The sequence below is a fragment of the Stegostoma tigrinum genome, chromosome 15 (assembly GCF_030684315.1).
Source record: "Stegostoma tigrinum isolate sSteTig4 chromosome 15, sSteTig4.hap1, whole genome shotgun sequence".
NCBI classification, from domain to species: Eukaryota; Metazoa; Chordata; class Chondrichthyes; order Orectolobiformes; family Stegostomatidae; genus Stegostoma; species Stegostoma tigrinum.
In genome coordinates, this window is record NC_081368.1 from 25,205,482 (window position 1) to 25,220,922 (window position 15,441).

At 41.6% G+C, this 15,441-nt stretch overlaps 1 protein-coding gene across 3 annotated transcripts in view; it reads right to left on the bottom strand.

The window, feature by feature from the left end:
- The window catches only part of LOC125459058 (short transient receptor potential channel 5-like), a 90,715-nt gene that overhangs the window by 6,410 nt on the left and 68,864 nt on the right, over positions 1 to 15,441 (bottom strand). For all 3 annotated transcript variants that reach the window (XM_048544985.2, XM_059651379.1, XM_048544984.2), the window contains exons 7-9: positions 14,243 to 14,438; positions 7,237 to 7,440; positions 1,169 to 1,210 (exon numbers count right to left, since the gene is read on the bottom strand). In XM_048544985.2, the coding sequence (XP_048400942.1) occupies positions 1,169 to 1,210; positions 7,237 to 7,440; positions 14,243 to 14,438 (442 nt within the window). The remainder of the gene's footprint in view (positions 1 to 1,168; positions 1,211 to 7,236; positions 7,441 to 14,242; positions 14,439 to 15,441) is intronic.

Sequence of the window (15,441 nt, forward strand, 5' to 3'; positions counted from 1 at the left end):
AGACATTTCCGAAATGACAGCCAGACTACTCGGACCTCTTGGCATCAGGGTAGCCCACAAACCCACCAACACACTAAAACAGCAGCTAATAAACTTAAAAGACCCTATACAGACAACAAGCAAAACGAACGTCATCTACAAAATACCGTGCAAGAACTGTGACAAACACTACATTGGACAAACTGGCAGAAAGCTAGCCACCAGGATACATGAACATCAACTAGCCACAAAACGACATGACCCACTATCACTAGTATCCTTACATACAGATGAGGAGGGACACCACTTTGATTGGGACAACACATCCATCCTAGCACAAGCCAAACAGAGACACGCACGAGAATTCCTTGAAGCATGGCATTTCAACTGGAACTCCATCAACAAACACATTGATTTGGAGCCAATCTACCATCCTCTGAGAAAAAGAACAGGAAATGACATCACCAACCCAAGGAAACCTAAACAGATAAATAGAAAGCGGGACATAACACCAGCGCTTCGTCGGAGGCTCACTGATGATGCTACCTAGAATGGTGAAGAAACTTCTGAAAACTAACCTTCCAGCTCAGCGAGCAAACTCACATCCATAATGGATATATTTTTTATCCACACACGTTATATTTGAAAAATGAGATTGTCCTTTTTAAGAATTCTGCCCACTAATAATAAAAAAAACTTTTATTCGGGAATGTGTGCGCTTTGTTGGGGCCATTAAAATGCCATAAGTATAATGAATAGTAGAATGGGGACAACTGCTGGGTTTCACATGTCCATAATTTAAAAATTTAGGCTGCAACAGTATAGTCATTAGCAGTGTGCCTTAGCAAATCGTTTCTGACAATGGCAAGTGACATATTTTGGCGAAAGTGGATGATCTGATCAACATCCTTGATTTAAGCTCAGTGAGTAAAAAGCATATAGATTGGTGCAGTTAACACACAAGAGGAACAAGATAGGAAAGTTCAGATAAACACTGATTGTAATGATAGCCATAAAATAATGAGGTAGAATAAAGAGAGAGTGTGAAGGAGCAGAAGCACATGGTTAAAAATGAAAGTTGAAAACAAAATCCAAAATGATTTTGTAGATGAATTTTGACTTTTGATAGGATTTGTAATTATGAGTTGATTTTATGTGATTTCTTTGTAATACTGACTGGTCAGCAAACCTGGTAGTGTTGGTTTTGGATCAAGTCGTCTGCATGACGTTCCTGAAAGAAGAAAATAGTTTTCAGAATTCCATTTATTGATGAAATACAACAGTGGGCACTGCCACTGCAGGTGCACATTTCATTGACAGTACAGCTACAATTCAAAAATAAGCAGATTGGAATTAACAAGGGTAAATATGTTCTCAACCCACACAGGTGTCAATAAAATTCCTGTCAATTGAGAAACCCCAGGTACATTCCTAAGTAAGATGATAAGCTGCTAATGATTGTGTGTTACAGTTCTGCAGAGGAAGGGTGATACTGTTTACTCCTGCTCTTTTTAAGCTCTGAAGCATTGAAATTGCAGATTTACGAATGGGATTACCATGATGTATCCAGCCTGAGTAAAGAGGCTTCGACTTCACCCTATTTCACAGGTCGTATCAGACTCAGCAAATCTAGAAGGGCCATTTAAGTTTGATCAACATTCCATATATGTTGAAGTACCCCAAATTGTATAAATTCTTGAAGCTCTTGCATGTTTCGATGCTCTTGGAGTTATGCAACAGAATTGGTGGTATAAATGCGATGGTAAGCTGACCATCTAAATTTTGATTCTTGTTTTTATATCTGTTGAGAAAGATGAAGTTGTTTTGTCTTGAGGTGGATGGACATGTAACTGTTACATTCATCAGCTTTCTTCCCATATCAAGTTGACTCCGGGCACCTAAGCAGTAACAAAGTCTACACAGTGGTACCATTAGAAGCAGATTCTCGCCAGTGGATTGTCTGCTCTATTATTTATGTATTTAAATTTCTCGTTGCATTCCAATGTGAAACTTTCTGTTCTTAAATTTTATGTGGCGAAGGATAGTTGACACATTGGATTAACATTAGCTGAGCAGATGCCCTCATCTGTGCAGGCTTTGCTCTGCATATTTTGATCTTCTCCCCTTTAAAATTCTGGTTCATGCTGGACAATAGCTGAACATACACTGAAAGGAAGGTTGAGTAGTTTATGACATGGTCTTTCTTCACTGGTGAGCCCAGGTATGTCACATACCCATTTGGGTGAGAGGCAGTCATAATCAAGAATGAATTTTGATCCTATCTTACTTGATGTCTATACATATGCACTTTGTAACAGATGGGCAGTTACAACCAGCATTGGAAATGTTGCTGTGCTTCACTTGTGTCAACTAGCTCAGAGTCCATTTCTCATTCCCACATTGCAATCGCAACTGATATTGGTTGCCTCAGTAAAGCTGGTGACTGATATTGGTGTCACATTTTCTGTATACTTCCACCCAAAATGGCCATGCAATTAGGCACTCAGACATCAAATAAGCTAAGGATTTCCTTTTATCTGCCAAGTATGTCACAAAAGTAGTGTAAGAGCCATATATTGTTACTTTTTATTCTTTAAAAACTGTGGACTACGAGGAGAAAGATTGCTTTTAAAAGCAGGAATTTACTAGGATGGCTGCATAATTTCACAGCAAGGAATTTGATAGCTATTGTAAACTCTGTTTTGTTGCTCTGGGGTCCTGCCAAGAGCAGCCAATCAGGAATTGTTTACAAGTGAAACTGATTGGTTCTCAGCTAAATGAGCAGGTTGGAGCTGGAGACAACTTACATGGAAACATTAAAAAATAAACTGAAAAGTAAGCTGTTCTCTGCAGTAAGGATATAAAAACTCAGTTTAAACTTGAAGAAGACCAGTTACCTTTTCTCCAGCTGTTGCTGTGAATTGTGACTTTTGAACTGATTGATTAGAGGTATTTTCCAAGTGAATCTTCCACCCTGTATTTTTTACGATCCAGTGAAGCTTCTGGAGAAGTATAACTGAGTAACAAGGAGTCTAGCCAGCTAAATTAGGATCATCACAAAATTAGAATCAAGATGCAAAGGCCACTGAACTGACTTTCCAGTTCTTTCTGCTTCCACCAATATCTATTTTTCCTATATGTTTATCTGTGTGCCTTTCTCCTTGTGCATGTGTATAATGGGAGGATGTATAAGGGGATTTGAGTTTTAGTGGTGTTTTATACTGTTTACTTATAGCTACAGTCTAATTACTTGTTATTAGTGATTATTCTTGTTCAGTATAAAAACCTGGTCTGTGCTTTCTGTTGACTTTGATCCGAAAGTCAGTGAAGTTGAGGTACTATGAGTACTTTAATAAAAACGTTATTATTTGGTACATCTCTAGGAATAGTGGGACTCAATTTATGATGTGTTGCCCCAGTGGGTTGTAGCACGCAGCTGGAATGTAGGATTTTCTATAGTGATATATCTCAATGGCTAGAGTTGAGATTTCACCAGGATATTTCTACATCCTCCATTATCAAAACAAAATGCAAGAATACAGAGTTCAGCCCTAAATTTTGAGAAATAGAAGACAAATCTATTCCTTTTGAATCCTAGCCCTGATACTGGAGTCAAATGAGGTCACAGTCCTAAATTGTGTGGGAAATAGTCAGATAGAGGAATTCCCTGAATTGGCTAATTAGTGGCCGAAGAAAGGCTGGTGATCCCAATTGGGGATAGCGAAAAGGTCTATCAAAATTGGTGGACTAATGGGATGCCATCCGCCAAGGAGAAAACAGCAACTTGCACTTGAGCTAAGAGGGTATAAGTGATGCCTCATGTGCCTCCACTTTTAGACACCCTCCTTAGAAATTGTAAATGCTTTGAAGCAAAATGCAGCCTCAATGGTTTCAAACCCTTCACAGAGCAGCTTCTGGCAGCATCTGCAACTAGGCAACTGGGGGGGCTTAAACACCTGTTTGGAGCAATGGCACTCCCACTCTGCTGCCAGCATTGCTTATTGGGGATGGGGACCAGTGCTGACACTAGCTAGCTGGCCTACTTTCTGCTGCTTTGCGAAGATCTAGAGTTTCTAGTCAACCACTAATTGGCTACTCATTGCATGTGGGTGGGTAATCTTCCATTGCCAATTCAACAGGCACAATGGAACTGGTTAATCAGCTTCCAAACTCACTTTATCCCATAAGAGGAGGTAAATCCTACTGAACCACTCAGGAATAAATTCAAATGCAAAATTATGAGCTTCAAATTCCTGATTCCTAGATATCCTCTGCTGGTGGAAACGCTATGTTACGGAGCATGCACTTAGAAAATATACCCTTCTTGCTTTTTTGATGGAGTTGGGGAGATGTTAGCTGACAAGTGCTTAGCGTTGCTCATATCACACTCCTATGTTGACAATATAAAGCAAATTTAGACAAATATTACTTGCCACTTTTCAGCCCTACTCTGGATATTGTGCAGATCTTGCTGCATTTAAACGTGGTCTGTTTCAATATCTGAGGAATCGTGAATTGTGCTGGACATTGTGCAATCATTTGTGAACATCCTCACTTCTGACCTTATGATGGAGGGAAGGTCAATGATGAAGCAGCTGAAGATGGTTGGGCCTAGGACACTACCCTGAGGAACTTCTGTAGAGAGGTCCTGGAGTTGAGATGATAATATCCAACAACCACAACTATCTTCATTTGTGATAATGGGAACTGCAGATGCTGGAGAATCCAAGATAGTAAAGTGTGAAGCTGGATGAACACAGCAGGCCAAGCAGCATCTCAGGAGCACAAAAGCTGACGTTTCGGGCCTAGACCCTTCATCAGAGAGGGGGATGGGGTGAGGGTTCTGGAATAAATAGGGAGAGAGGGGGAGGCAGACCGAAGATGGAGAGAAAAGAAGATAGGTGGAGAGTAAAGTATAGGTGAGGAGGTAGGGAGGGGATAGGTCAGTGCAGGGAAGACGGACAGGTCAAGGAGGTGGGATGAGGTTAGTAGGTAGGAAACGGAGGTGCGGCTTGAGGTGGGAGGAAGGGATGGGTGAGAGGAAGAACAGGTTAGGGAGGCAGAGACAGGCTGGGCTGATTTTGGGATGCAGTGGGGGGAGGGGAAGAGCTGGGCTGGTTGTGTGGTGCAGTGGGGAGAGGGGATGAACTAGGCTGGTTTTGGGATGCGGTGGGGGCAGGGGAGATTTTGAAGCTGGTGAAGTCCATATTGATACCATTGGGCAGCAGGGTTCCCAAGCGGAATATGAGTTGCTGTTCCTGCAACCTTCGGGTGGCATCATTGTGGCACTGCAGGTGGCCCATGATGGACATTTCATCTAAAGAATGGGAGGGGGAGTTGAAATGGTTCGCGACTGGGAGGTGCAGTTGTTTGTTGCGAACCGAGCAGAGGTGTTCTGCAAAGCGGTCCCCAAGCCTCCAATTGGTTTCCCCAATGTAGAGGAAGACACACCGGGTGCAATGGATACAGTATACCACATTGGCAGCTGTGCAGGTGAACCTCTGCTTAATATGGAAAGTTATCTTGGGGCCTGGGATAGAGGTGAGGGAGGAGGTGTGGGGGCAAGAGTAGCACTTCCTGCGGTTGCAGGGGAAGGTGCCGGGTGTGGTGGGGTTGGAGGGGAGTGTGGCGTGAACAAGGGAGTCACGGAGAGAGTAGTCTCTCTGGAAAGCAGACAAGGGTGGGGATGGTAATATGTCTTGGGTGGTGGGGTCGGATTGTAGATAGTGGAAGTGTCGGAGGATGATGCATTGTATCCGGAGGTTGGTGGGGTGGTGTGTGAGAACGAGGGGGATTCTGTTTGGGCAGTTGTGGCGGGGGCGGGGTGTGAGGGATGTGTTGCGGGAAATGCGGGAGACGCGGTCAAGGGCATTCTCGACCACTGTGGGGGGAAAGTTGCGGTCCTTGAAGACATAACCAGCCCAGCTCTTCCCCTCCCCCCACTGCATCCCAAAACCAGCCCAGCCTGTCTCTGCCTCCCTAACCTGTTCTTCCTCTCACCCATCCCTTCCTCCCACCCCAAGCTGCACCTCCATTTCCTACCTACTAACCTCATCCCAACTCCTTGACCTGTCCGTCTTCCCTGCACTGATCTATCCCCTCCCTACCTCCCCACCTATACTCTACTCTCCACCTGTCTTCTTTTCTCTCCATCTTCGGTCCGCCTCCCCCTCTCTCCCTATTTATTCCAGAACCCTCACCCTATCCCCCTCTCTGATGAAGGGTCTAGGCCCGAAACGTCAGCTTTTGTGCTCCTGAGATGCTGCTTAGCCTGCTGTGTTCATCCAGCTTCACACTTTATTATCTTCGTTTGTGCTGGGTATGATTCCTACTTGTAGAGAGTTTCCTCCTGGTTTCCATTGATTCCATTTTTGCTAGGGCTCCTTGATGCTTCGCTTGGTCAAATGCATACTTGATGTCAACGGCTATCACTCTTGCCTCACCTCTGGAATTTCGCTCTTTTGTCCATGTTTGAACCAAGGCTGCAATGATATTGAGAGCTGAGTGACCCTGATAGAATCTGCACCTGGTGTCACTGAGCAGGTTATTGCTGAACAGGTGCTGTTTGATAGCACTGTTGATGACATCTTCCATCATTTTACTGATGACAGAGAATAGACTGATGGGATGGTAATTGGCTGGTTGAATTTGTCCTGCTTTTTGTGTCCACAACATAGCTGAGCAATTTTCCACATTGACGGGTCGATGCCAGTGTTGTAACTGTTCTCGAACAACTTGGCAAGGGTGTAGCAAGTTCTGGAGCAGGTTTTTCGAAGCAAGCCCAATATTTAACATTTACTTGTCAATGGGTTCTAGTGTGACTTATTAGTCATGCCTGGCAGCAGATGAATTATTGGTAAACAGATCCCAGCCTTGGCTTATTACTGAACTGAAAAATTTTTGAGTGAGCAGCATGGTTAGCTATGATTTCAGCATTAAGTGTCTGTCTGTGGGAATATGGGAATAGGGTGGGCGGGGGGGCAGGATTAGGTGAGATGCTCTTTGAAGAGTTGGTGCAGACTGGACGAGCCAGATGGCCTCCTCTGCACTCTAGGACTCTATAAAATGCAGACTTTTCAAGTTTCACTTTCTAATTTCAAGGCTATGCTGACTTTAATGCATAACTTTACCTCCCCGGTCGTTGCATACTGATGTTACATCTACTCTTGTATAGGAGCAAGAGAAAAGGAAAAAAAAAGTGAATTGCTTGTTAATGTAACATTTGATATAAAATTGTATAAAGATGAGATTTCTTACTGTAAATTCTCTGAGATTTTCACGCTTTTGCTCATTCTCTGAATCTCTGCTTCGACAGATATGCAAGTGCAGCCATTTACAGAGGTACCAGACAGACTTTGGACTGGGGATGATGTTGAAAGGTGGTGGAAGAGTTGCACCTTCATCAAAATAACTCATCCAAAGCTTTGTTCTGGCAAATTTCCATTCAATGTCAGCATGGTCCTACAAGTAGATTAAAGACACAAATGAGGATGAATAGTTATCTTGTTTGTGGTTCTTGTTTGGTGAACCAATGCTGTCAGGTGACTACAGTGTCTCGACCAGCTATCTGTGATTCTTCATGTGTCTGTCCCTACTGACTGTGATTCCTGGAGACACGCATGTCTGTCTGCTGCCTATGATTCTTGATTACCGGCATCTCTGATTGATCTGATTCCCAGTGACTGCAATGTCTTTGTCTGTTATCTGTTACTCCTGGAATCTGTTATGTCTCTGTTGTTTATGATGCCTGGTGACTAATATCTCCATCTACATGCTATGATACCATTTGACTGGACCTCTATTGTTTATTACTTATGTTTTTTTAAGGGAGTCTCTGCAGTATGTATTATCTATCAATGTGAAAAAAAACTTTATTCTGCAGCTGTGAAATGTTACAATGAAAATCAAGCCTATATTTCTAGATCAGATCCAATCTTCAAACTTTGGTGGAGAAACTCAGTAGGACTAGCATCATCTGTGGATAGAAAATAGAGTTAACATTTCAGGTCCAGTTCTGAAGAATAGTCACAGGACTCGAAGCATTATCTCCATTTTTCTCTCCACTGATGCTGCTAGACCTGCTGAGTTTCTCCAGCAATTTCTGTTTTTGTTTGTTTCAAATCTCCAGCTTCTGCTGTCCTTTGATTCGGTTTAGTACTCAAACCTGGATGGCTTGATTCTGATCGTACTTTGTTTAAATGTCACAGAGACCTGCAGTGCAACTTGCTGGCATCAAGCTACACAGTTCCACAGCTCTGAACTGGCAGCTGCGATCTTCAGTGATTCAAATGCATGATTAAAATTCTTCCCCTAAGTGTCTAGTTCTGATTTTCTTTTGAAATGTTATTAGCCTACAAGATCTGTGAAAATATCATGGTGTGTGAAATATTGTCACAAGCTACAAGTCTGGAAGCACTAAACTGAAGCTTTGAGCATGGAACTTGGCCTTGTCCATATTTTTTGTCTATGTCATGAATAGCTGGTGTCTGCTGACTTCTCTCTTATTGTCGATTTGCTCAGTGTAGTCATAAATACAGAGAATAGCAAGCGTGCAGTTAGCTGTTTGGATGAATCGAGCTGAGCATCAGTGTCAGTGATAAACTATATATTCAAAAATGAACGATGTAGTGATATGAATGAGCTACGCAGTTTATCTTGTAAGAAAACATGTGAATTATCTGTTTGTTTTAAGATGGGGTAGCAATTACAAATTCTGTGTAACTTCATACCCGCCATTTCCTGTGCAACATTGCTTGTGTAGTGTGATATACGGGAAAGTATTTGTATTGTAAGTTGAGAATTTCACTGTATCGTTTTCTTTCCCTGTTTTAGAATTAGAGAATTTTATGAGACACAGGAAATTATTTGGCTCAGTTTGCCTGTGTCGGATTCCTGAAAAAACTTTCTACTTACTCCCTTCCCATACTCTTTCTGAGTACTCTTTTATGTTTTCCTCACCACTCATTTCCTCCAGAGAGTAATGACTGCCTCAACTGAAATGCAGTTGCCAGGCAATGGATACCCTCTAGTGTTGCTGTGACAGTGAGGAACAGCAGACATTCTAATAGTGCAAGACATCAGGGTGGGCCTGACCCTGTCCTCACCTGCAATGCACTTACTGTAAAAGTTGTAAATAAAACCACAGAACCATAGAAAAGTTACAGCACAGAAAGAGGCAATTCAACCCATCGTGTCTGTCTGTGCCAGCTGAATAAACTAGCCATCCATGCTAATCCCAGTTCCCAGAATCTGGCCCATAGCTTTTCAGGTTACAGTTCTCCATATGCAGATCCAGATGCCTTTTAAACAAATTTAGGATTTCTGACTCAACTGGACAGTGAATTCCAAATACTCTCCATCCTCCAAGTGAAAATGTTATTCTATGCATCCTCTAATATTTCTACTGATTACTTTAAATCTGTGCCCCGCTGATAAGTGACCTCTGCTAGAAGAAAGTGGTCTTCCCTGTTCACTGTAACCAAATCCCTCAATATTATTTTTAGACCTCAACTAACTCACCTGTCAGCCCCCTCTATGCTAAGGAAAACAATCCTAGCCTATTCAACCTTTGCTCGTATGTGCAATATTCCAGGAACAAAAACAAAGTTGCTGGAAAATCTCAGCAGGTCTGGCAGCATCTGTGGAGGAGAAAACAGAGTTAATGTTTTGGGTTCTGGTGACCTGCAATATTTCAGTCTGGCATAATTCTTGTACTCCTTTGTACTCTCTCTAGAAAAATTAAGTTCTTCTTATAATGTGATGTATACAAAGGTCCAGCCGTGGCTTAAACAGTGCTTTATATAGTTTCCAATTTACTTCCCTGTTTTTATATTCAGTACTTCTCCCGGGTAAGGAAAGCATCCCACATACCTCCTTTACCACTTAATCTACGTGTTCTACCACCTTCACTGAGCTGTGGTCATAACTCCAGACATTCTGACATCTTCTTCCTCTCTCATACCTTCCCATCTAGTGTGCATTCCCTTGCTTGGTTTGCATTGCCTCAGTACATTATCTTGCACCTCTCTGGATTGAATTCCATTTGCCACTTTTCTGCCAACTTAACCAATCTTTTGCCTGGAGTCACCAGCAGCCCACTTCACTGTCAACTATCTGGCTAATTCTAGTGTCACCTTCAAAATTGCTAGTCCCACATTTAAGTCTAAATCATTCATTCACACAACAAAGAGCAAGGGATCCAACCCTGAACCCACTCAATCTTCACTAAATCTCTTTCTATTTAGAGTCATAGGGTCCTACATCATGGACACAGGCCCTTTGGCCCCAACTGGTCCATGCCAACTCAAATATCCATCCATGCTAAGCCCATTTCCCTGCACATTGCCCATATCATTCTAAACCCTTCCTGTCCATGTATTCATCCAAATGCCTTTTAAATATTGTTAATATACCCACCTCAACGACTTCCGCTGGCAGCTCATTCCATATGTGTTCCACCCTCTGTATAAAAAAAAGTTGCCCCTCAGATACCCATGTATTCTTTCCCCTCTTACCTTAAGCTGATGCCCTCTTGTCCTCGATCCCCCAACCCTGGGAAAGAGAATTTTCAAAAACAGTCATCAAACCTTACCCTTTGTTTCTGGCACTGAGTCAATTTTGGATCCAACTCACCATATTCCCCTGTATCCTGGGATAGTAGGAACTACAGATGCTGGAGAATCTGAGACAACAAGTTGTAGAGGTAGATGAACACAGCAGGCCAAGCAACGTCAGAGAAACAGGAAAGCTTTCCTGCTCCTCTGATGCTGCTTGGCCTGCTGTGTTCATCCAGCTCTACACCTTGTTACCCCTGAACCCTGTGCTGTTTAATTTCTTCTGACCAGCCTGCTTTGTGGGACTTTCTCATTTGTCTCACTAAAATCCATGCAGACAACATCCACTGCCTTGCCAACTATTCCTCTTTGTTACTTCCTCAAAAAAAATTGTTAGGAAGACAGGACCTTCCCTCAACAAAATCATGGTGATTTTCTTTCATTAATCTGTGCGTTTCCAAGAAGTAGTCAATACTGTCTCATTATTGATTCTAGTAATTTGCTGACCACTGTAATCAGAGTGATCAGTCTTTAAATATTTGACCTATTACTTACACGTTGTGAATAATGGTACAATGTTTGTACACTTCAAATTGGAAAATGATGCTCAAAACCCTAGTTTCCTTTAATAGCCTCAGATACAATTCATCCAACCCTGGTGATTCATTCAGATTTAAGCAGGTCAGTCCAACAAGTACTTCCCTTTTCATTATTCTTATTTTATCTAATATTTCACATTCCTCCTCTTTAATTAAGTTTATGTTGTTTATTCATGGTTAGTGGGCAGAGGGCCGTTACAAACTATCCACATTGCTGTGGGTCTGGAGTCACATGTAGGCCAGACCAGGTGAGGATGGCAATTTCCTTCCCTAAAGGACGTTAGCGAACCAACTGGGGTTTTCTGACACTTGACAATAGCTTCATGATTTTAATTCTAAGACTCCCAATTCCACATTCTTTATTGAATTCAAATTCCATCAGTTGCTCTGGCTTCATTTGACCCTGGGACCCTGGAACATTAGCTGAGTTTCTGATCTAGCGATAATACCATTAGGCAATTGCCTCCCCAAATGTCTGTATCATGGCATTTTTGTGATGACAGAATACTCGAGACAAAACCCACATTAAAAGCCTTTCCCTATACTTTATACTCATGCGTACATCATCATATGCATCTCTAATATGTCCAACACTTTGCTCAGTCATTCTCTTGCTCTTCAAGTACTGATAAAACATATTTCCTTTATTTACTGGCCAATATTTCTTCACTTCACTCTCTACACTCCCCTTCATTTCCTCAATTATTACTTCTTTTGAGATTGTCATGTGTTCTATTTATCTGTTTGACCTTACCTTGTGTATGTACAGAGTCATGTAGCACGGAAACAGACCCTTCGGTCTAAACAGTCTATGCCGAACGTAATCCCAAACTAACCTCCTCTCACCTGCCTGCTGTCAGCCTGTATCCTTCCAAACATTTCCTATTCATGTATCTATCCAAATGTCTTCTAAACATTGTAATTATTTCCACATCCGCCACTTCCTCAGGAAATTCATTCCACATGTGTAAACAATTTTCCCTGATGAAGGGTCTAGGCCCGAAACGTCAGCTTTTGTGCTCCTGAGATGCTGCTGGGCCTGCTGTGTTCATCCAGCTCCACATTTTATTATCTTGGATTCTCCAGCATCTGCAGTTCCCATTATCTCTGGTACAATTTGCCCTTCATGTCTTTTATAAAGCACTCTCCTCTCACATTATAAACATTTTGCCTAGTCTCCCCATCCGAGGGAAAAGACAACTCCCATTAATTCTATCTATACTTCTCATTATTTTATAAACTTCTATCACATTGCCTCTCAACTTTCTATGCCCCATAGAAAAAGATCCAGACTATGTAGCCTTTCTTTATAACTCAAAACTTCCACACCTGGCAACATTCTGGTAAATCTCTTTTGAATCCTCTCCAGCTTGATGATATCCTTCCTATAACTGGATGACTAGAACTGGATACAGTATTACAGAAGTGGCCTTGCCAATGTCCTGTACAGCCTCAAAATGACTTCCTAACTCCAATGCTCAAAGGACTGATCAACGAACACAAGTGTGCCAAATGCCTTTGTAACCACCCTGTCTACATGTGATGCAACTTCAAAGAATTATGTACCTGCACCCCAGGTCCCTCTGTTCTACAAAACTACCCAAGGCCCCACCATCAACTGTATAAGCCCTACCCTTGTTTGTTGTATCATAATACAATACCTTGCATTTATCCAGAGTGAGCTCCATCTGCCATTTTTCAGCCCATTGACCCATTTGATCAAGATCCCCTTTTAATTTTAGAAAATTTTCTTCACTGTCTACTATCCATCAATTTTGGTGTCATCAGCAAATATACTAACCATGCTTTCTATAATCTCATCCAATTCATTTATATAAATGAGAAACAAATGAGGACCCAGAACTGATCCCTGTGGAACATCGCTGGTCATAGGCCTCCAGTCTGAAAAACAACCCTCCATCATTACTTTCTGTCTCCTATCGTTAAACTAATTATGTATCCAATTGGCAAGCTCACCCTGAATCCCATGTAACCTAACTTTACTACGGTCTACCATGCTAACCTTGTCAAAGGCTTTACTAAAATCCATAACAAACAAATGCTACTGCTCTGCTGTTATCAATCTTTCTTGTAACTTCCTCGAAAAACTCAATCAAGTTTGTGAGACATGAGTTTCCTTGACCAAACCATCCTGACTATCCCTCATAAATTTTTGCCTCTCTAAATGTCCATAAATCTTATCTTTTATAATCACCTCCCACAACTGAATTCAGACCCTCAGATCTATTGTTGCCTGGTTTCTCCTTACAACCTTTCTTAAAAGAAATACTTCTGGACAACCAGGGTCTCAAGATTTAGCAGTAACAACCTTTTTCTTTGTCCTGACATGTCTACTTCTGCTCACAGAATCTTGCATTTGAATGCCTCCCACTGACTTGGCATTCAACTTTCAAGTAGCTGTAACCAGCCCACTTTTTGTCAGATCAGGTCTCACATTTTGTGAAGTTTACCTTCTCCAAATTTGTTCTATCATTGTCCCTTTCCATAATACCCCTCAGGTTCTCATAGGAGTGGAAAGCCTGGGTAATTTTCCCTGCCCTGAGGATGGATTTGTGGATCTTTAGCATCTTTGCCAATGAGCTCCTCACTGAGTTCAGCTGTTTCACCCTTCATATATCAGGAATATTTTCATTTTAAATGATAAAATTCATTAAATTGCTTAAGATTTATTTTAGTCCCCTTAGGCCAGTTTTGAGTTAGGCGCCACAGTGTGTGACCTGATTTAATTCCCTATTCACATTTTATCTCAACTTGTCTGGCCTTCATTCTGCAACATTACCTCATAGAGCTTAACAAATTGAGAAGTCACAATATGCAAGAATTGTAAACATTACTTGATATTTTGTCTGCTGGGCAACATTCATCCTTTAATCTTTACCACTGAAACAAATTAAATGTTTGTTTATGTCTTTGATCTTTGAGACAACTGGTCTGCAAATTAACTGCAAACAGTGCCAGTTCACAAGGATGTTAAATAAGAGCATTTTTCTGTCTCATACTTGGTGGCACAGAATATCAGTGATGTCATCTCTCTTCTGTAACTCTTTTGGCTAATTATAACATTATAAAGAACCATTATAGTTGACTTACTGCAATCAACTGGTAAGAGTTATTCATCATGGCAATCAGCATGTTGAGCAAGACAACCAAGGAGATGACATTGTAGGTTCCAAACATGGTGGCTCCAACAAATTCTGTGAACTCATGCCGAGCCTTCACATTAGTGACGTACAAATTCAACAGACCAAATACTGACCAGAATAACGATTGTAGTGTCTCAAATAATCTGCATAAGGGACAGAAATGTGACAATGTTATAATTTTTCACAGCATGTGGAGAAATGGTGGCATCTGTTGAATCGAAGAATAAATTCCTGGTGAGTGGTCTAATGCATAACAGTCAGAAAAGACTACTCATCTGTGATACACTACCCATATCAGAAAAGCAAAATATTTTATAAATTTGACTTGTTGTTGGAAAACCATGATAAGGCACACTGCTTGGTTAGCTCACCAAACGGGGCGGCATGGTGGCTCAGTGGTTAGCATTGCTGCCTCAGAGCACTAGGGACCTGGGTTTGATTCCAGCCTTGGGTGACTGTCTATGTGGAGTTTGCACATTGTCCCTGTGTCTGCTTCGGTTTCCTTTGGGTGCTCTGGCTTCCTCCCACAATCCAAGGATGGGCAGGCTAGGTGGATTGGTCTTGCTAAATTGCCCATACTGTTCAGGGATGTGTAGATGAGGTGGGTTATAAGGGTCTGGGTGGGATGCTCTGAGTGTCAGTGTGGATTTGTTGGGCTGAAGGGCCTGTTTCCACACTGTAGGGATTCTATGTTTCTTGATTCTATGATTAACCTTCATCTCACAGATGAACTGTGCTAGATACTAACACTGGGTGGAAAACCATGGAAATAGATTTACCCCTTACATTAATGCAATTAAAGATTCCATTTTCAATTGAATAATATAGAAAGAAAACACATCTAAAAAAAATGTAACGTTGTGATTCAGTGAGATTAGCAGAAAACCAGAGTTGTGTTATCTTCATATGAAATACTTGAGAAATCAAGTCTTTCCTGAGGACTACTGCAACTCTCTATGATACTATCAATTAAGATGGTCATCGCACTATTTGTAAAAACCTGTTACAAAGCTGCATTCTACTCTGCATGATGCATGTTGACTTACGTGCGTAACTTGGACATTGTTCAAATAAAAGTGCTGCAGTTGATTCAAGAGTTCTGCTCTGGTCTACAGGCAGAAAAATCGCTAGGCCTAAAATGACATC